A 24,287-nucleotide genomic window follows, 5' to 3' on the forward strand; every position below is an offset into this window, starting at 1 on the left:
TTTCGTGGTAAGCGAAGGCGATGTGGTAGGGACGCAAAACGTCGCGAATAAGCGCGCGAAACGCACGCGCACGCCATCTTGCTTTAAAAAGTTTGAGGTGGTTGGTATCGATTCGTTTTCGATTAAGTTTTCGAATTTTGTTATGCTATCGTGAGTGAAAACGGATTTTAATTAAAAAGTAAGTTTTATTTTTATCACAGTAAACAAAAAAAAAATTTTTACAATACAACGTGTAACAATTTTGGTATTGATCTTTGGTAATTATTTAAAAGTTTATATATTTTAAGAAGTTGTAAATAATTTTGCATTAAAAAATTATTAATTAAATTTAATTTCACATATTCTAATATATCTATGTAACTCTACGATGGAATTAATTATTCCTTTTTTGGGAAGTTTGACAAAGGGTTCCCGCTGTTTTTAGTGAAAAAACAATTTTATTCCAATTAAAGGAAGCTTTTTATGTAATACTAATGTTAATTATGTTTATACGTCGTGTTTAATTATTTTGCGACATTAGGAGTTTATAAATTTTAAATTTCACCCGAGTGGCAAAAAAAATAAACTACTACAGTTATGTAATCGTTTTTTTACAATGTTAACACTGAAAGTTTCAAATGTCGAAATCACGTCAAGAGATCAACATTTTAAATACCTAAGGAAAGTTAGGCGGTTATTAAGTCATATGAAAGCGGGCATTTATAGCAATAAAACATTTCGGGTAATTTTGTTAGCATACTGTTACGTTACTTAAATATAATCTGTAAGGCTTAAAACTACATTGAATTTAAATAATTTGTATACTTGTTTTTTATCCTATTCTATAAAAGGCAAAGTTTAACCTTGACCAGTGCTCTAGTATTCTCAGCTTACAACCAGGTTTAAGACTACCTTTTAAAATTACTTTGTCAAACATTCTATTTCCACTAAGCGAATATACATGCACCACTGTTACCATTTCCACTGGCGCGCCTCGTTATAGGAATAGTAGTCTGAACTAGTCGCTTCATAGAAAAGAGGCCTTATAACAACTTGGTTACTACATAATAGTTTCTTGGACTTTCCAGTTCATTTCTTACACTTAGATTTGTTAAGACGCCTCGAATTTTCCTTATTATAATATTGTATTGAGTAATTGTCAAACACTGACAAGATTTACGGTGATAAATATATTGCAATTGACCTTTGTTTTTAGTCGACTTCTTATTTATCTTGTAGGTAATTAAATAAAATATACATATCGTATTTTTTCTTAACTCATATATTATCGCTACATATTAATAAAAATGGTTGCCTGTATTTAACATGGAAAAATGTCATTTTAAAAAATCTATTTTTAAAATTCTCGACTGCCTGTATGGATGTGATGCGCGGAGGCGTATTATAGTTACTATGTACCTACAAAAAAATACTGCAATAACGAAGTTATGCTCGCGCAGTCGCGTTTAAATATAGCTAAAATTTGGTGGTAATCAAAAAGTAAAAAAACCGTTAATACAGGTGTGTTATTTCCCTAATATCACTATAACATAGCATCTTGGATAGATTTTATAAGTAATTTGTCCGTTATTTTTCTCAGTTACTTTGGTAAATGTAGACTGGATTAGTGACATACCAATTCGATAGATGTACTTTCATCTACGCATTTAATTACTAAGTGTACATACTTTTGCGTCATAAGGTCCTTGAGAAAAAGCTAAGCGGTCCATATTCGAAATAAATAATGGAAAATTTTCTTAATTAAATTGCATTATTCACAATAATTGCAACAGAATCGCCTTCACCTTTAAAATGATCAAAACAAAATATTTTTAATTGGAGCAAATAAAGTGACAACATTAATATATTTGTAAATGCGTATATGCGTATGCAATAATTATATGATGCTGTGGGTTTTTACCGTAGAAAAACATATTATTTTTTTCTCTCATTACCTTAAAAAAAGACAGCGGTATTATTTTGTACACGTGTTTTATTAGTAGAAACCTACACGTAGAGCTTTGTCGATAAACTTGGGTTGACGATATGTTTTGGTCTCAGAATTCAACTATCATTCGTTAAAACAGTTAATTGTATTTGAAATATAGAGGATAATTAGTATCAAATATGGATTACATCTTACTAATATTATAAATGCGAATGTTTAGACGGATGTTCGTTAGGTATCTCCTAAACGGCTCCATGGATCTCGCTTAAAACACAAAGGCTACTAATTAAGTTTTTTTAAACCCGGGCGAAAGGAGTCGCGTTCGACAGCTAGTACTACATAATAAAATTTTTCGAACTTAAGTATTTTTCGTTTAATATTTATGTGTTAAGCTAGCTGTGAAACTCTATTATGTGAAAACTAGTAAGAATCATTTCACTCTAGGACTCCTATAGAGTTGGCTGTAGCATAACCTCTTTCGAACACTTTCAGGTTATGTTAGGAACTTTGTAAGGCTTGCAATCTGGCCATAAATAATTTATGAAACATAATAAAAAAAATTGACAATCAGTTATTCACTTCAATTTAAATTATCAGAAAAACGCATAAACATGCGATATGCAGAGCATTAGTTTCATGGTCGGCAGTTAGTTTCCAAATAATTGCAACTTCCTACGCGTAAACCGAATTTCTGAAGTCGACTTATTGTTCATTGAACTGCCTTTAAAACAATCCAAAAAGTTATAAATTAGACCAATATATACCAATATATCATAATTTTTCCTAGATATTTCAAGGTCCAAAAAATTCAGATGCAGAAATGTGATTTTCTAAAGTTGTGTTTTGTTGTGTTTGTTTTCCGCAAAACATATTGTCGTCTCTTTTATTCTCTCGGCAAAAACAAGGATAGTTGACACAGATGTTGCTACAAGAAATCTGCGATGGAAACAACATAACATAAAACAAGATTTATACAAAAATTTTGAATATTAAAAATGAAACTTTAAAAGAGCATAAACAATATTTTACAGTAAACACGTATTTAAGTACAAAACAGACTAAAAATCTTTCATACGTAAAATAAAACATTAATTTATCTTGAACATTTTTCTTTCAATTTAAAAATACTGAAAAACAACTTAAATGTTTCTTTACTCTTATCTTAAAATGTCTTTTGATTTTAACAGACAAATAAATAAGGATAAAGTCAGACATTTCAAAAGCCTGAGGTCTGGTTAATTGTAAAAAAAGTTCCATAAACAAAGATGGCGGTCTCTTAATGAAGAGATTTCTTGATGAGTACATTTAGTTTCGATGAAACGATTTCTTATATAAGTTTAAATCTTGCAATATTGACGCACCTATATTTTTTTGTTCCTATGCTAACGATATTACATCATTGTAATCGAGTATATAGATATCTAGACTCTATCTGCGTAGAATTAAAAAACATAATTAGTAGTCTATGTGTTCTTCCAGACTATGTTTTACATGTATGCCAAATTTAATCGACAACCGTTCCGCAGTTCTGGACATACCTTCCAACATCCATCCACCCATTTAAACATTCGCATTTATAATATTAGTAGGAGAAAAATATATTTATTTCGTAGCCTTTTCAGATAGCCTTTTAACATAACTGGTTGTAGACTTTACTAAAAGTCGAAAATCTTGAAGAATCTAAACTAATTGAATATAATTGAAAGTAAATATAAATCTTTGTTAAGTTCCATTATATCTGTGCTGAAGTCAATTTATAAAGTTCACAATTTTATTTTACCTCTCAAACATCTACTCTAAAACTTGTTACTAACGCTTATTACGTTTGAGTACTCACATTTCTTAAATGACGTCATAAAGATCGCGTGAAAGGATGTTAATAATGTGTAAACAGACGTAAGTCGTAACTCGACGGCACACTGACACCGCTAACGATTACGTATTACCGCGTAATAAATCTTATTGAGAACGTTTAACAGTGAGATTGTAATTCTTTAACATATCGATAATTGGGAAATTTCCTTTCCCGTTTTCTCTACTACAGATGACAGAACGTTTATTACACGCATACTATATTTTTTACAATTAACAATCATGTCACAAAACGCGGAAATACATATTTTACCCTTGTCTTCTGAGCGGACGAGACATCAGAGATGCGATACTAAGTCAACATCAGTTAACTATATGTCCCCACAGATGCTCGTAGCTTACCCTAGGTTAGGGGTGACTAGTCCATAGTAAGAGGCCATAGTAGCTAAGAAACATCCGGAAATGGACCAATATTGCCAGCGTTGAACAACTTTTTCGCTTGGCACAGGACAGAAAAAGGTTCATTGAGCTGACGGCCAACCTCCAGTAATGGAGAGGCATTAGAAGAAGAAGAAGAAGGCCATAGTAAACAACGCTGGCCCAGTGAGGGTTGACTGCACACATATATTTGAATGTCTTCAAATAAGTGCAGGTTGCAACACGATGTTTTCTTTCTAACTACTTTTAGAAACACCATAATTCAAGGCAAAGTCATATATGATTTATCACTTTTTGGCTTCTTAACTATTTTTTTCGTAGGTCATTATAATAAACTTATAAAAAAACGGCTCAATACTCACGTATATTCGTCCGGTGGCGGCATCGACTAGTTTCGAGCCCATCGGGGCTATACGTGAGTGTTTAGCCGTTTTTTATATAAAAAAATTATTTAGTTTCTTATTGTTTATTTATTACGTTCGTTATATGACACGATGTTGAAAAATTTGGAATATGAGAAATATTTTGATTAATTTTCTTTCTATCTTCCTTTAGCTTAAACACTAAAAGCACTTTACCATCTCAGGCGTAACCATAGATTAGATTATGGTAAGATAGCTTTGGAAACTTGAAACAACATAATATATTTTTTCCTAGTCCAAAGAAACCACTTAAGAATTAATGTGGAAAAAAAAGGAATGGTATATTAATGTAATTTATTATAGTAAAAATTACATGTTTCTATTAATTTTATTTATTGCTGTTATAAATAGAAATATGTTTTGAAAAAAACCTTCGAAATTTTTTGCATATTTTTTTCGGTAACAAAAAAATAGACGTCCGTATTTCTAAACTTTGGTATAAAATAATGATTTAATTACCAATTGGTTAATTAAATTAGCTACAGTTATTATTCTATGGAATTGGAATAAATTAAGTAGGATTATGTTTAACCTACGAACCGTATTGATCCGATTATGTGGCTATAAAGCTCCATTAGGGCTCCGCAAGTGAGCCGTGCCGTACCAACTGATCCCTAATTGCTCCGACGTCGTTTCGGCGGGAATTCCTGAAGTTAGACACGCCATATATTACAACTTTGGAATTGGGTTAGGAGAACGCGATCTCTGATTCTGGATCATTTGTTTATATGCATGTTATAAATCCAGACGTAGATAAACTTTATCGGATAAGAAGACTAAGTCAGACCAGAGTAAAGTCAGGAGATAAAGCCCTACAAATCAATAGTGTGAGGCTGTATTTATTTTAGTTGAACATTGTAATGTACGAGATCAATTAAATTTATACAATACTAGCTGTCGCCTGAGGGATGATGATGATATAAGCAAAAAAGTAATGAGATTGAATGTGGATGGCTACAAGGGTAGAGGAAGACCAAAAAAGTATGGAATGACTGTGTGAAAGAGGATATGCGTAAGAAGGGGGTAGACTCGGATATGACGGCTGATAGAGATGTATGGAGGAGTAGTACATGCTGTGCCGACCCTCGATAGGGATAAGGGCAGGTTGATGAATACTAGCTGTCGCCCGCGACTCCGTCCGCGTGGATATATAAAAAACTTAATAAGTGTACCCCACCCATCCATCCATCCACATCACATCCATCTAAACATTCGCATTTATAATATTAGTAAGTTAAATAAAAAGGAGCTCTTCAAGGCATAAATTCGAAAAAAAAAAAGAATAAATAGTATCCTATGTCTGTCTCCTGGCTCTATGTTCTACATGTACGCAAAATTTCATTGAGTTCTGTTCAGCTATTTTGGAGATACCTTCAAACAAACATCCATTTAAACATTCGCATTTATGATATTAGTAAGATTTAAGTAAAAATAAATTTCAGATTGACGCGTTTTTGAGAAAAAGGGTCTTGACAGACAGACGGACGGGCAACAAAGTGATCCTATAAGGGTTAAGTTTTTTTCCTATGAGGTACGGAACCCTAATTATGTTTACTTTTAAGAAATGTGATTTATTATTCAAGAGGACTTGGAAATCCTTATTTATGAAGCACATGTCATCGATTAATCGATTCACGTAGCAGTTTACCGCAACACAAATCGTATTGAGATTAAAAATGAAAGTGACGTGATACATTTTATTATGCAAATTATATCACGATTTTCTTCTGTCGGAGATGAACAGATAAAAATATAGACGAGCAACTTTAAAAACAAGAGAAAATAGGCAACGCATATGCAATTGCGTATGTCTATGGGCAACGGTCACTTCGCTATTTCAGCGATTTCAGGTGGCCGTTCGCTCGTTTGCCATCTGATATAAAAAAAAAATTGTTTTAAAAATTATTTTTTCACCTTGTGTTACTAAAATTGAATTCATTCGTATGACGTAGAGGATGTGTTTTTACCAATGCAAGGCATAGAAACCGGCATTCGATTTAGTGATTAAAAGTGGAACGTAAATATTATTGGGTATCACGAACCGCACCTTGCAGTGGTCGACACGCGAGTGAAAATCTGTGTCAAACTGCCCTCAATTTGTTAATTTGCTTAGAAAGTTATAATTCAACGTAGATTATTATCAACTGATATTTAGTAACAATTAAAAATAATTCAAGTTATAAAGAATTTATTTCATGCAAGAATAAGACAATACACTGATTTCTTTTTAGTTGAATTTTAATTTAGAAAATAACTAGCTGTCGCCCGCGACTCCGTCTGCGTGGATTTAAAATTAACTTAAGTAACCTATACGTTCTTCCAGTCTATGTTCATCTGTGTCAAATTTCATCAAGATCCGTTGAGCTTTTCAGGAGATATCTTCAAACAAACAGCCATCCATATAAACTTTCGTATTTATAGTAATAACTAGTAACATAGTAAACAAGAAGCGAGCTTATCACTATCGCAAAGGCCGGCAACGCATCTGCGGTTCCTCTGGTATTGCTGCATGGGCGTCGTTGAATACCTCAGTGTTCCCGCTGTTCGTTTGCCCCTTTCTGTTATATAAAAAAAAACAGGTGTCCAAAAATCTAACCTTGACTACAAATTCATTTTCTACTTTTATTTTTTCTTGTAGTCTTTTTTTCACTGTTGCTTTTCTCATTTATTTTCAATAATAGCTATCTTATTAAAAAGGTCCGAAATTGGAGTGATATATTATCATGCTGGTAACATTACATAATATTTGGTTAAAACTCGAAAGTTGCGAGGTTGAGGTCAACGTGTTATCCCAGGCCATTTAATACGAATTTTAAATGAAGGTAAAATTGTATTCAGCCACCGAAAACGCATTTATTGGGTCGTTGTAAACATTCATGGTTATGTGCGTAAAAATATATTACGAATGTTTTTTTTTTTAAATTGGATTAAAACACTTTTAACGTGCGATTTTATCTTATGCTTTAAATTAATAATTCTATTGTTAATTTTACAATAACGTCTTTAATTATAACCTATTTCATGAACTGTTAAGCGTGGATTGATTTCTGAAAGATAGAAAAAATAAGAAGGAGAACTTCTATGAAACTAATTGAAACTTTTTGCCATTAAAAGAAGGAAAAAATATATTTGGACTACGCAAAAACTAGTTGGTGCATAAAGTTACAATAACACCGTAGCATTAATTATTTGCCAACAATACTAAAAAGCGAATAACATTGTCGAAATCATCTCAACAAGGCGCGACCGAACCGCTCTCACTTTCACTAAGTCAATGTTTTTTTTTCATCTTACAGATTCGGAAAGGCAAAGGAAGTGGCTGTCGGTGCATTCGAAGCGCAGTGCTGTGGAATAAAGTGATCGACTTTTGTGTCTGTGCTCTTGAAAAGTGAATTGTCTATGGTGTTACAATATTTAAAAAAATAACCGTCAACAATGGTAAGCAATTTATCTTATTTTTTTATTTTTAGATGAAAGAAACGTTAAGGTTTACTGGCCATTTATTAAAAAATGCAATGACTTAATTTGAATATCGGTAGTGCGATTGTTGGGTCATTTTTAATTAAAAATATCGACGTCAATATAAGGTTGAGGTTAGAAGAAAAGGTCGGTTTCCCGCCAATTCCACGTATCAGTCAAGCCAAGATATTCTCTCTAAAAAAGTGTTCTTGCTATATAAGAATAAATAAAAGGACCGAAACTAGATTTTTATACGAGCTATTCGAATTACGTTTATTAATACGTCTGTTATTTCGATGAAAATATACAAAAGATTGTATTATCAGTATAAAATTTAGGAAAAATGTTTTTGCCAAATAAGGAAAGAATAAAAGGAATGAAAATGTTTTTTTATAACAAAAAATTCTCAAGTTTAACCCGGAAGTGACGGGTTGCTGAGAAATAAAAATTTGACAAGGCGTCATTTTGCCGCGCGTGTGAAATGACAAAATGAAAAGATTGGGTCCTCATAAAGACGATTCAGCCAGAAACCAAAATACTGCCTTGGGAATTTTCGTTTTAATATGGGATTATTTTAATAAAGACAGAGAAGTAAAACAAATTCGTATGATAAGGGACAAAAAATTAAATGTTTTCCTTTTTAACCGACTTCGAAAATCGGTTCTCAATTCGTTTTTTTTTGATCGTCGATAATTTCGCCCCGAGTAGTCCGATTTTCATAATTATATAATGTTGTATCTGAGATAACGAGAGGTAAATTATCACATGTAGAATTCTTGTGAGTATTTGAGTTTAATAGACAGTATTAAATGAGCGAGCGTCGGTGGCTCAGTGGTCAAGCACTTGACTAGCAATCTGCAGGTCCTGGGTTCGAATCCCGCCATGTACCAATATGTTTTTCGATTTCCGATTTACATATGTACATTTATCCGACGATCTTACGGTGAAGGAAAACTTCGTGATGCAACAAGCTCGTATCTGAGAAGAAATTCAAATATATATGTGAAGTCAACCAACCCGCACTTGGCCAGCGTGGTTGACTATGGCCTAATCACCCTCAACTTAGGGTAGGCTCCGAGCTCCTCGGTGGGGACTTATAGTGAGCTGATAATGATGATTAAATGTTTTTTTACAAACGAACGAAATAAGTTCATACATAGCAATGTCATGCCAATATCATGTGACTCAAGTATATTTTATTCGTACTTCCTTTATCTTAATATCTTTTAATACTTGCTAACGATTGTTCCATGACAATAGATACTTAATTCCCCTTATACATTTTGAAGATAATATAAACAATAGATGGAGAAATAAGGAAGGTAATATTGAAGGTCAATTGTAAAACATTGAAGGTCAAAACAAAATACAAAACATGATTTTAAAATTAAACTCAAACATGGCCCTAAAACAATGAGGTTTTAGGGCCCTATTTAGATTAAATTTTCTTTTGTAAGTCAATATGTTTTAATTTACTATCAAATATAGTTATCATAATATTTGTGTTGCCGTAAATAAATGAAACTACGACATTTACTTAATGTATTACTAAACTTTACAATATCCTCCAATAATATTGTGGCTAATAAACTCTGTCCTGTCAAAGTTAGGACAGTCCGTATAAAAATTCCTTCCTAACCGTGGGTTTTTGAGACCAAAATCCCTGTTTAAAATTTATTGTCACAGATGACAGGGATGAATATATGCTTATACAGCGTTTTTTGTCTCAGAAGCCAACTGTGTTTTTGACGAACAACGTGTTGTAAAAATATTGATGGCTTTTAGTAATAAACATATGTATTTGGGATTTGGAATACAAAATACCGTTTTCATTTCCGTATTAAAAATTAAATTTTTCTATTTCTAAATTATGTTCTCTCTTGAATAATTTCTTTTATATTCAAGTGCGACAATTACGTGGCTGACGGTCTGGGGCCGGAACTTTAATTGCATCTTGTATGGTCGGAGTTACGCGCGCGGAAACGAAAATGAGACAAATTTGCGTCCTTGACATTTCGTCTTTGGGTCAAGTTTCCCGCCATTTTTGTAAAGCATTACTCATTCTTTGTTAAATTGGTAACTTTGTTTGTGAATAATTATTTTTAATTTCTAAATAAAAATATTTTAAATGGATATCGGATACTAGTATTATAAATGCAAATATTTGGTTGTATGGATGGATGTTTGTTAGAAGATATCTCCAGAACAGCTGCATGGATCACGCTGAAATTTAGAATCGATGTAGAACATAGCCTGGAAGGACACATGGGATACTAAATAGGTTTTTCTTTTAAATCCGCGCGGACGCAGTCTCGGTCTACAGCCAGTGAGTTATAAGTAGTGAAACAGGAGGTATTGAAGGAAACGTTCATGTAATAAAGTCAGGACTACACCAACAAAATTGTTTGTGGTATAGTATTCATGTGTAACATAACCTTAAATATTTATGAGAAAGTATGAAGCAATATGATGATTTAACTTTAAACAATACGTATTCGTTTTGTACGATACAATGGGGATTCGAATACGTGACCCCGGCTTAATTATTTAAAAGGATAACTACTTTCACTAACTTTCTTTTAAATTAATTTATCCAAATTAATTAATGATTCGTTCTGTTCATATTAATTTAAAATTATCGTAATAACTCAACCGAAATGTCTTGCATAAACATCTGTTGAAATTACTTTAGTATATGAAAATTAAAGTATAACATAACATAGCGGTAGTCCGCGACTCCGTTCGCGCAGAATTAAAAAAAATAGTAGTCCATGTATTCTTCCAGGCTGTGTTCTACGTCTGTGCCAAATTCCAGCAAGATCCATAAAGCTGTTTTGGAGATACCTTCAAACAAACATCCATCCATCCATCTAAAAATTTGTATGCTTATATTATTTATGCTTAAGTGGGACGCATAGTGTTATATCATGGTATGAAATACATATTTATATGTAAAATATCGATCGTAAGAAAACTGGATCGCGTTATGCAATAACATTAAAAATAATTATTTAAAATTCAACCTTAGGCATTAGTTATTAGATTGATTTTCAATTGATTGAAAGAGGATATCCGCATACAAAATGGGAAGTTAAAATCAACTTTGTTGTTAGTGAATAGAGTTCTATTTCGATTGAAGTGTAGTTTAGCAATTGGCGAAAGTGTTTGAACGCCTTACATTTTACTCTCACTATTCATGGCGGTCATGGTCGGTTTTTTATTATGATTGTTGTATAGCACATCTTAAATATTATAATGTAACAAAGAAAATATTATATTTTATGATTCATAGAGGAAGTTAACTATTTGTTAATTATTTGTTTTTTATATATTATCTATACATACGAATGTTTAGATGGATCGCGGGGACTGAGATATTTATGGTAATTTTTATTTGGTACAATCAAAGGGAGTAACTCTCACTTTTAAAATATAATTCCTCGTATTTTGGCAAATTGCCAAAGTATTTGCGATGTAACCAGGATGCTAAAGCAAAATTATCGAAATTCAACTTTATCTGAAGGGCAATAAAATCTTTTTCGATCGTGTAAAAGGAAAAACTGATAGAGGTGCTATACCAATTGCGTATAGGTATTGCTCGGACTAGATGTTGTCGAACGATTCTGAACTTTATCAATTTAAAATCGGACTAGGTAGGTTTTTGACATGTTCTGTCTAGTTACTGTGCAGTTAAAATCAAATCTTTTAACTCCCGTCTTCCGAAGCTTTCTACCGAAACCCCCTATATATTAAATTTTATGAAAATCGTTGGTGCCGATTCCGAGATTCGAATTATATACATATTTACAAGAATTGCTCATTTAAAGATATAAGATTAATGTCCCAAAGCCATCTTAAAGATTTCATAGTTTCTTAGTATAACGTATCACAAAACTGTCGACATTCTGGGATAATATAGAGCTCTCTTTGCTCGCCCTCAATACAAATAGGCTCATTGTGTTTGTGCGGCAAAATGGTCAAAGATTACGCTAGTTAGTTCATAATTTTCCAACAGTCCCGACTTATCTAGCCCGACTAGAATCTGACGAATATAAAAATCTGTCGGTGACATGTAAACATATTGTGTAATATCTGAACATATTGTGAGTAAAATTCCGTTGGTTACTTAATCTTAGGTTTATTCTTAGGTTCCGTTCTAGTTGCTCGTGTTATATAAGGTACGGGAGAGTTACATTATCACATTGCATCTGTGAAAGACATTACGGTAATAAGTCACTATTATTACGTTAAATGTGTTTAAGCGTCGATTTGTAATCTGCAGGTCCTGTGTTCGAAACCCAGTGAACGAAAACATCGTGGTTTAAAAGATATGTGTGAAGTATACCCGCATAGGGCCGGCATGGTTGACTATGGCCTAGTCACTTTTAACTTAGGTTAGGCTCCGTCAGTGGGATCGTATAGTGAGCTGATGATAATGATGATGAAATCTTTTAAAAGAAAATAGTATTTAATAAAACGTTATGCAGCAGTGCAGTTAAGTAATATTCGACAAAAATATTCAGCTTGCCTCAAAACCTAATAGCACGAATAAACAACTCGTATTAAAGTAGCAATAATATTAATTTGTGATTTTTGATTCAATATTTAACATATAAAAGAGTATTTTATTTTTGAATTCCTTTACTCTGTCGAATTTTTCTAATACAATAACAAAATGTTAATTGCGACTAATTAAGTGAGAGGTAGATTAAAGTTAATGAGGCCAATTAAATAGGATCGCCCTATTTACAAGACACGATTAAAGCGCCTAAGATACCAGGAAATACTACTAAACTTTTATAACGTTAATTATAATTTACATTTATAATCTTACTAATATTATAAATGCGAATGTTTAGATGGATGTTTGAAGGTATCTCCAGAACGGGTGTATGGATCTCGATGAAATTTGGCATATATAACATAGTCTGGAAGAACGCATAGGCTACTTGTTAAGTTTGTTTTTAAGTCCTCGCTGACGAAGTCGCTGGTGTCAGCCCGTAACAAAATAAAACACTAATTTTGTAATTTTGTACCTTTAGTACAAGCTAAAGATTCACCGAAATTATAATAGATGTAAAATAAGTCACGTTTTAATCAAAGCAATGTTTAAAATGATTATATTATTTTATGTTAACTTATATTATTTTATATGCGAATAATTTGTTTATTTAGGACGTCAGAGAGCACGTGAGTAAACGAATCGAAGAATCTGTTATTGTTACTCCTAGTTTACTAAAAACATATCTTTTTTACCATAATTCTTAAGAAACTACAATATTATAGGTAAGATAAAAAGACGGGGATACGTCATCGGTATAGGTCAATACATTAACTTTTTTTTATATTATAAGGTGACAAACAAGTTGCCTGAATTCTCCGAAATGGCGTAGCGACTGCTGCCCATAGATACGCAATTGCAGATACTTTAAAGAATTATTGTAATAAACATAATTTCGGTTTTACACATTACTGTAATACAGGAAAACTCATATACGAAGTTAACGCAATTTCGTAAGCAAAACATACGTGTACATCTTACGAAATAGGGCTAATATGTTAGTTCTTACTAGGTCACTTTTACACTTAGCGTACTATCATTAAGCAAGTTTATATTTCGTTGAGACTTGCACGTCATTAACTTATACTTAAGTTATAAAGTATGTAAGTTACGACTTTGGATACGGATGTAACTTACATCGTCTTAGATTACTTTCTTCTTGTGTTAGTAACATGTAACCTAAGACCTGATAGAATTGCGAGGTCGCGGACGAAAGCGCAAGCGTGCCCGTGGCCTCGCCATGATGCGTAGGAGGAACAGAGGGGTTTAGTGGGTATGCTTCCCATCCGGAAGAGAATCCCACATAACTACCGCGTCCCCCCCGGGGCGCGGAGTATGCATAAAGCATTCCCCGCTGAAAAAAAAGACCTGATAGAATATTACTTAGGTTACTTTTCTTAGCCAAGGTTATGACTTCGATTATTACATCGATTAAGCTTTGTATAATTTCAAAAGAAGTAAATATCTTTTGCTCAGTCGACTTACTTTCAATATGTTTGCAGTTACATGAAGTTATTTCCTAATTTTAGTCCTTTTCCCTTCCCACCCTTTCTGTTATAAGGAAAGGACGGGAAGGGGAAGTGGATTTTCCGGTTGAGGCGATGCATAGGAAGGGAAAATGTTCTCTTTCTGTGCATCCCCTCCTCTGTCGATAAAAGTTTGGCAATGCATCTGCAATTGCGGATGTCTATGGGCAACGGACGCTTCGCTATTTCAGCTCTTTCAGGTGACCGCTCGCTCGTTTGCCACCTTGATTTAAAAAAAGCTGGTCAAGTGCGAGTCAGACTCGCGCCCCATGGGTTCCGAAAACGGACACACAACGACGGACGGACAACAAAGTGATCCTATAAGTGTTCCGTTTTTTTCTTATGAGGTACGGAACCCTTAAAAGTGTGACAGCTTCGTATTTTAGCAAATTTTTATTACGTTTGAATAACTCATTTTGTTACAATGATAAACGAGACAAATATTTACTTTAAAAATCAACAGGAAATGCGAATACGTACCTATGTACGTACCTATTTGATTATTTGCATGCGGGCTTCAGGAAAAATATCAATTGATGATTGCGCGGATTCGAAGGGACCCGGGAAATGGGTTCCAGATTACAAACGTCAGGACGTTTCGTTCCGTTTCATTTGTTTTAAGACGACAAGATACGGAATGTTATAAAGTTAATATGCGAGAATTGAAATTTTGAAATGAAAGTAAAGGCTGGGAAAGAATGATTACTTTTTATCATTACTCTAGTAGTGTAATTTGATCTCTAAATATGTTTTTTAAATTATTTTTCACACTACTGACAAGGGGGTCATGTTATGAGGATAACCATTTCTCGTGAGTCGATGTTATAAAGATACTAAATTCTACATCTATGTCAAATCGCATCTAGATTTGTTTAGCCGTTCTAGAGATATCTTCCAACAATCCATACATTCGCATTTATTATATTAGTAAGATTTAACATTCATGTTACTTTAGATTGTTCATGTCATGAGACCATGAAAGTAATTATAAACTTTCTCTACACGTAATGTTAGTTCTTTGTCACAATATGGTCATTTTAAATGACAGCTACTCTTAATACTAACATTAGAAAGATAGTTTATATACATGTTACCGTCATATCGTGAATTTAGTTCATAATTAAACATACAATGATACAAATTGTTTGCTTTTGAATATGAAGTGAAGGAAACATTAACAATTTGATATATATTGTATATATGATATTTACTTTGGTATATACATGATGTTTGTACAAAACATAAATTTCATTCTTCTATTTAATTGATTTTTTTACAATTAAAATTTGAATTTAATAATACAATGAGGTCAATTATAAATTGAAAATTTAAGTACTTTGACGTGACAAAGCGTTTAAATATACGCAACGAGAATTGCCCACAAATTGATGATTATTTCATTGTTATAGATTATAAAGTACACTTAAGGTACGTGTCCATTAATTCGTGCGGACGCACCGCACGATCGGCTCGCAACGGATTGCTTGTTGATAAATGCCGTGTTAATATGCAGACTGCGCGGATAGTGGACGATAAAATTCAAAGCAAACTAAAATATGTCGAGAGCTGTGCGTGCGGTATCTCCGGGGCAAATGGACTCATACCTTTATAGCAGTAAAAAAAATCATCAAAGGAAACAATTATATAACATTTTCTTATCTTTTTATAACCGTGTAATAAGTTACGAACAATATTCATTTGGAAATGAGTAGCTTATAGTTTATTCCGAACAATTTGTGCGAACAATTCGGGCATTCTAATTTACTTTTCTTTCGTCCTGACTAGGTCAAAGGGAGTTGTAACATCTATATAGATAAATAAAATTAGAGTGTCTGTATGTAACATTAAAAAATCATATTTCGTGCACAAGGTACATTTGCGTTACTTATAACAAAAATATAGTTTTGTTGTTCTGTTGTCTGTCTGTTCGCAAGTCTGAGTATATTGCTGGTATTTTCCGAAACGGAACCTATTTTAACCGGTAGCTGATGTACGTTACATTCGCTTTTTTTACGCTAAGGAAGTCGCAGGCAACAGCTAGTTTACAATATTTATTGCGGCAACCTCGCTCGTATTGTTCCGGTATACACAGAGAGGGTTTTCAGAGATCTTTTGCTACGTTAAAATGTTTTTATTTCTTCAAATAGCAAACGCGTATCCTTTACAAACATTTTTACGTAAATATGTGATTTATAGATCTGGTACTGATACGATACGAAGTAGAAAGAAGTGGAAAAACATGTTATTGTCGGTTATTTTTATCGCAGACTTTTATTTCTTTTTAATGTTGCAATAGTTACAATTAAAAGTTCTTATGAGAACAACTGCCTTACTCAGGCCTGTTAAATGGTCACTTAAAGAACGCCTTAGCGTAAATTTAGTATTAGAAACCTACTAAGAAGCAGTTTTCGTATTCATTGATGATGTCTTGTTGATGATTGTGGATGTTTCGTCGTTTTGCAGGGTGGTGATCGGCCAACCGAGCGATCGGTCTTACGGGGAACTTACTTATGTAACTTCCCCGAAATCCAAAATAAGAAGAAAATATTTATTTTTATTATCGTATAATTTCCTTTCATTCAGTGAACATCTATCACTTTTATAGCGATATAGGACCTCATTTTACGGACAATTGCTGGTAAGCGACAAACATAATGCGGGTCTGTTACTATTTGTTGTGCCAGTACTGTTTTATAATTTAAAATAAGAACTATATTTGATATTTACTTACTAAGTAATACTGTACAGTCAGCTGCATAAATGTGAATACATTTACAAGCCTTTGGTTTTAAAAAAATGTTTGCACGTATCCGTCTATATACTTGCAACTACGAATACATGATATTGATGGAGGCCTAATCTCAATAATAATATAAATGCGAATGTTTGGATAGATGGTCGGATGTTTGTTTGAAAAAATCTCCGGAACGGCTCAACGTATTTTTATGCAATTTGCACAGATGTAGAACATAGTCTGGAAGAACACATACTCACTAAGTTTTTCTTTTAAATCCCGCGCGGACGGAGTTGCGGACGATAGATAGTGTTTACATATTTATGCGTCTGACTGTACAAAAATAATGATATACACGTTGAGTAATCCTTAAACATTTTCTGTTAGAAATATTATCTTAATTTTTTTGATTCTATTAAGGAATTATTTTAAGACAGAATGTTCTGGGTTATCTAGTTGTAAAGTAGAAAAAGAAAAAGTTGACATATAAAATTACACAACAAATACCGTCTGTTAAGGATCATTACGTAAACTGTACAACTTAAGGATTACATACGCAAATCTCTTGAAGAGATAAGGAACAAGTCTTAAGATTGCGATGAAAGATTACCTCTTAGACGTTTCGGTCTTGAAGTTGTAACATTTTATATATTAGTACCTGGATGACCGGCATTTTTTTTAATGTATGTTTTGGAAATTATATTTAAGTACGAATTACTAATAAAATGATGAAATATGAATAATATTTTTCTATCATACCGATAGAAAAAGTTAAGTTTATGTTTAAGTTGATTATCGATAAGACACGAATAAAATGACATTTTCTAAAAATGATTGCTAGCTAGATCGATTTATTGCCCCCGAAATCCCCCATATACTAAATTTTATGAAAATTTAATATATAGGAGTTTGAGTTTGGATATATATGATATATATACAAGAATTGCTCACTTAAAGATATAAGATACATTCGTATTTTTTTAAAGTTGTCAAATGTTTTCATTGGGCCTAGCGTGAATATTTGGGACAAGATTTATCGTCATCGTTAATTATGTCGAAATTAGTATAACAATTTTTGGTGTGTATTTTTGAAGTTTTTAATAATAATTATTATGACCGATTGATTTTAGTGTATTTTCCTTTTTTATTATTTCAGCACACTCAAATCACCGAAGCGTATGCATTACTCAATTCTTTTTATTATTCGTTATTAACAAGTTATTGCAAAATGATACACCACATGACCTTGACAATATAACCCCGTATTTCAAAGCGAATGTGTCAATATATTTTTGTGACAATACAAAGGATTAAAATGTTCACACGTACAATTTATGAATTTAGCAAGTCAATAAACGTTCTATTGTATTGGACATTTTAATATTTTTCAATATAATCATTGTTGACTTGTAAAAATAACATCTTACTAATATTATTAATGCGTTTGTTTGGATGGATGGATGTGGGTTTAAGGTATCACCAGAACGGCTGCACGGATCTCGCTGATGTTTTAGCATAGATGTAAAGCATAGCCTGGAAGAACATAAACAACACATAGGCTACTCATTATTTTTTTTTATTCCGCGCATGGAGTCGCGATTGACAGCTAGTACGTAAATAACTGAATACTTTTTGCATTAAAATATAATTTATTTAAATTAATACTGAACAGGACGTATTGCAGTATAACTCTTTCCATACAGGTGTATGTAATGCTGTTTCCTAATATAACACGGTTAAAAACCAATCTAGACTTTGATGATGTAGCTTTTAAGTCTTAAGTACAACTGTATTGTAATGGATGATATGGAAATTATTCTTAGTCATATCAAAAGCTGATATATAAACACGGCTAAACACTCACGTATATATGTCCGGTGGCGGCACCAACTAGTTTCGAGCCCATCGGGGGCCCTTCATCAGGATGAGTGGTACTGGTATTATTTCGCGGACGCGGCCCGTCGCTCACTCAATATCGTCGTCGTCGCCACCGGACGAATATACGTGAGTGTTTAGCCGTGTTTATATATCAGTTTAGTATAAAGTCTCACAAAAGTTTGAATAATTCATGTCAAAAGCATACGTTTTTGGATCTCTGGACCACTATTTAAAGGTTTTGTTGATCCGGCGTACGCACAGACGTACATAGTAAACAGATTTCACTTCTTTAACTAGGTCAAATAGGCTTGTAAGATGTAAAAAAACTAGCAATAGGATGTTTGTTATTGATTTATGAATTCAATATTGAATTAATAGATCTTTAACAAAGAAAATATATACATGTTTTGCATATGCGTGTTTGTGTAGAAGGTTGAATGTTGAATGCACAAATTGGATTAATATACATGAATCATGTTACATTATAGTAACTAGCTGTCGCCCGCGACTCCGTTCGCGCGGATTAAAAAGTTAATAAGTAGCTTATATGTTCTTCAATAGTATGTTATACATCTATGCCAAATTTAAGCGAGATCCTTTCAGTCGTACCGGAGATACCTTCATTTAAACATCCATCTAAACATTCGCATTTATAGTATTAGTAAGAAGTAAGATTAACTTTGAAATTAAAAATCTAATTTAACTTAGTATTACTCAGTTATATTTTCAATTTAAAGAAAGAATTATTTAAAATAATACGCTTCAGTTAACTAAAATGTCATCAAAACGAAATGTATTTCAATTAAAGTTGAAAATTTAATCTGTCATCTATCTGATTATACGTTGTCAAGTTAGAAACGAATTAACTGAATCTTATAAGTAAAAGGTCAAAATAATTTGTCTATGTCGCTTTTTACCTTACATTTTGCCGTCAAGAGATGCTTATATTAATATTGAGTAAGTACTCTTCGTTATGAAATGTAGACAACATTTAAAATAAAAAATAGAACCTATAGAACCTACCTTGCCTAAAGGGACTCCTTTTATTAACATATTTTAGTTAATTATTCGGTTTTTTTTTTAATTTTATTTTATATTAGTATTCATAGAAATAAGGATGTAAATAAATATATTTATTTGTTTAAAGACATAGTAAATTGTCAACCTATAGAAAATATTAGAATTAATTTAACGTCCTTCCATACAATTTAAGCGATCAATTGAAATACGATATTTGTGTCATCCTAGTACAGAGACACAAATCTCTGTACTCTTGTCTGTTTAATAATTGTCATCTTACTAATATTATAAATACGAATGTTAGGATGTGGATGGACGTTTGTTTGAAGGTATCAGAACAGCTGAAAGGATCTCTTAGTTTGGAAGAACATATAGGCTACTAATTTTGTTATTTTTAAATCCGCGCGCACGGACTCGAGGGCGATATCTAGTAAGTTTTATTTTTAAAATATACACTTAAACGCACTCATGATGTCTTAGTACATTAACTGTGGGTTTCTAAGATCAAAAACCTCGTTCAAAATATATTGTTATCACTGTTTTATCAGAGATCATGACATTTCGATATGTTTTATATAGAGATTTTAGTTTCAGAAACCTACGGTAAATGTTTACGAAGTCGTAGTTACGTGATATTAATATTACGTTACCTCTGATTTTTCGATAACAGTTTTCGATTATTCATAAATGTCAGATGTATCGAGAAATAATTACATAAATCGATGTCATAGTGATGTACCGATGACAGGTCGGTTTGGTAAAATCGAAAGGTCGACCGCTGTTGATACTGATTAAACACATATTTAAAAACTTTTTTACGCACATTTACTTTTAAAAGGTGAGAAGTTATTATTTTAATTATTATGTTATTCTTGAAGAAAATATTTACGAGTACTTTCTCGTGTAAATATAATGAACATTATTATTCCAATTTTAAATCACCTCTGAAATTTAGATCTGCTAAATTACATACATTTTCGTAATATTACAAATGTTTGGAGGGATAGATGGATGTTTGTTTGAAGGTACCTCCAGAACACATAGCCTCTAATTATTCTTTAAACGGTCGGAGTCGTGGGCGACAGTTATTCTTACATAAACGTATGTATACTTTTATAACCTAAAAGAATTTCTTCCGTATACATTAAAGAGGTTATATATCTTGTAAGTATCTAATTAGTAGTGAAACACACAAATCACATCTAATTGCGAACGGAATCTATGTCATGTCTACCAAACGTACGTAAGGTTCGGTCTCGTTTAGCTAAGTATGGATAAAAAACTAATAGGTTGCATAAAATTTTAAGAAAAGAAGTAACGGTGTAGGCAACTAACTTATTAGATGTAGCCTGCGATTCCATCCGCGTGGAATTAAAAAAATAATTAGAAGCCTACATGTTCTTCCTGGCTGTGTTCTACATCTATGACAAACAATGAGATTCTTGCAGGCGTTCTGTAGATAACTTTTAACAAACATCCATCAAAACATTTGGTATTATTATCGATATATTAATAAAAATAACTTGCTTGTAAACTCGTTAGTTGTAAGAAAATACTTCTTATTTAAATAACTCTCAAACAGAGCTTGAAAAGTTGTACTAAAATTATTCGGATTTTTTTAATGCTATTTCCAGTTTAAATAGTTTTGTTTGAATGTAAACAATATGCGCAAATATGGGTATCACGTAACCTTCCCAGTCGGCCTTCGTGCGACTGGTTTTGATCGAGTTTGTTATATGCTCTCCCTTTCGTTCCAGTTTACTTGCAGATTTTTATTCGATTTATATGACTAAAATGTATTGACGTTGACTGTTGTTGCCGTACATTTCCACTGCGGAATGTATAAAACATATCGTCAAAAATCATTGGAATTAAATTAGACTGAATGGATTTTGAATCTGATCCTGGAATAATCAGAATTTCTTTCTACAGTTTAAAAGGAGTTATTTAATCTCTTACTGACAATTTCAAATTTTACTTCTTACTAATATTATAAATGCGAATGTGTGGACGGATGTTTGTTAAAAGGTATCTCCATAGTCGATCTCGCTGAAATTTGATATAGATGTAATTAAATTAATTACTTACTTATTTACTCCGCTGGCGCAGCGACCTATGTCGTCTGTCTTGCGCCTTCTCCTGCTAGTCTATAGGTTACTAATTAAGTATTTTTCAATTCGCGCGGACGGAGTCGCGGACAGCTAGTACGAATTATCTTTAGTTTGAAATGTGAAATGTAAATGAATATAAAATTAAATGTATCTTCCGTATATGTTTAAAAGATGATATCTACTAGGAGTGCATAAATCTCGTTAGGTCACGCGAACATAATTGTGAAAGTGATAGTATATTTCAACAAGCTTATCTGGGACGGTAAGAGGCGCTACTATCGCGGTTAGTTCTCAGAAAATATGTAAAAAAATAAATGGGCATAGAAAATGGTAAAAACAAAATATGTTAACTACCAGCAGTTACAGTACAGAAAGGATCTTGTTACACTTTTTTTTACAAATATATGAACGATTAAAACGCTCACGTATGTTCCTCCGGTCCGTTCAAATTATGAGAGCTTACTAGCGCCACTGTCTTTATAAATAAAATGTGTACAAACTTTCGTGAGACATTATCATAAACTAAGATATAAACGGCTAAAATACTGACGTATGCACTTCCGGCATCGACTAGTTTCGAGCCGAAGAGGGCCCTTAAATGAGCGACGGGCTGCTTCCGCGAAACAATACCCAGTCCCACCCTGATAAAGGGCCCTCCATGAGCTCGAAACTAGTCGGTGCTGACACCGGACTAACGTACGTAAGTTTTTTTTAATTTCCCTTAAATATATTAGTTTATAATAATTTCTCACGAAAGCTTGAACACTTTACATTGACCGAGGGGCGCTAGTGTGCCATCATAATTTAGTTTGACTTATGCACACCGGGTCGGATAATTACGTCTACGTTATCAAAAACGATCAAACACTTCCTGATTCTAACGTTATCTACCTCTAACTGTTACTATGGTTACGTGATATAAAACCAGCTGTATTACGTCATAGGTGGTCACACTGATATTGTGAATGGAATGATACCTATGTGGCAATATTCGATTATTTCCGTATTGATGCACAGTCGACAGAATCGTTTCAAGACGGGAAGTTATGGAGTGATTCAACGAATCGTGACATGAACTTTCATTGAGCTATAGTTTGTGGAGGAAGCTATGATTTTTTTTTGCTATTTGACTGACTTTGTTTGACTTTTACTTTAAATTGAAATTAGGAACATGAAGATTTGAACATATTATTACATGTGGTTGCCACGATGATTACCCTTACTCTTATGTATTTTGTAATTGATTTCTTGCGAGTTTGTTCTAGAGATTTTAATATCTGAAATTAGCTAATTTATAAACATTTAAACAATTTTAGTCCTCTTTCCCTTCCCACCTTTATAATTAAAGAATGGAAAGTGGAAGTGCACTTTCTGGATGAGAGGATGTATGGGAAGGGAAATATATTTTCTTTCTGTTCATCCTCTCGTTCGTCGATTTAAGGTAGGCAACGCATATGCAATGGCGTGTGTCTATAGGCAACGGTCACTTCGCTATTTCAGCGATTTTCGGTGGCCGCTCGCTGGTTTGCCACAGGTGACTATGTTGCAATCAAGTTAAAAAATTACTTACTAGAGCTTTTAGCTTTCTGTAGTTTTAAAATTGTAATAATTTTACATATAATATGACAAGACATATGTGACAGCTGAATAAGGTTACGGAAACGAATGTATAAGTAACAATTTGTCGGTTGCCCTTGAGCCGTTGTCCTGCGTAATTTTCCTAAGACACCAATGAAATTCAACATTCACTCGCCCAAACTCAATGTCGTGCGATTAATTACCATGTAACAAGATAATTATATATAGTTTCTACAAACGAATGACATAAGCAAAGCCGTTTTGTAAATTCACTGATATTTATTTGAAGTAAATTTTCTTTTTAACGCATATTCTATGCGATAAAGTAAACAAAGTAAAATTCTCTCGCTTGATAATTTAAGACATCGTAAAAGTAAATCAAGTGAGATCGTCGGCGACTCTGGGGTTAAATCCTTGACTCGACATCGCAATGTCCTAGGTTCGAATCCCGTCATGTACCAAAATGTTTTTCGATTAACATATGTATATCTATTCCGTCGTTCTTACTTTGAAGGAAAACACCGTGACATATCTGCAAAGAGATTCAAAGATATGTGTGAAGTCAACCAACCCGCAGTGGGTCAGCATTATTGACTATGGCCTAGTTACCCCTGACTAAGGGAAGGCTCCGAGCACCTCAATGGGTACCTATGCTTCTTAGTGAGCTGATGATGGTGAAACAAACAAACGTTGTAAAAACAATTCAAATATTATATCAAAAGAATATTTTACTTTAGTTTCACACAAATATGACAAACATTGTTCATCGTAAATATCCCCAAATGACCCATTTTCTTTCTATTCGAAGGTAAATTGCAACT

At 32.9% G+C, this 24,287-nt stretch overlaps 1 protein-coding gene across 1 annotated transcript in view; it reads left to right on the forward strand.

Moving 5' to 3' along the window:
• Positions 1-24,287, forward strand: part of Ugt50B3 (UDP-glycosyltransferase family 50 member B3) — a 36,634-nt gene continuing 12,347 nt past the window's right edge. The window contains exons 1-2 of the mRNA XM_013306814.1: positions 1-178; positions 7,896-8,037. Coding sequence (XP_013162268.1) covers positions 8,035-8,037 — 3 coding nt within the window. The 5' untranslated portion in view covers positions 1-178; positions 7,896-8,034. The remainder of the gene's footprint in view (positions 179-7,895; positions 8,038-24,287) is intronic.

Source organism: Papilio xuthus, unplaced genomic scaffold (genome assembly GCF_000836235.2).
Source record: "Papilio xuthus unplaced genomic scaffold, Pxut_1.1 DF828177.1, whole genome shotgun sequence".
Classification (NCBI taxonomy): Eukaryota; Metazoa; Arthropoda; class Insecta; order Lepidoptera; family Papilionidae; genus Papilio; species Papilio xuthus.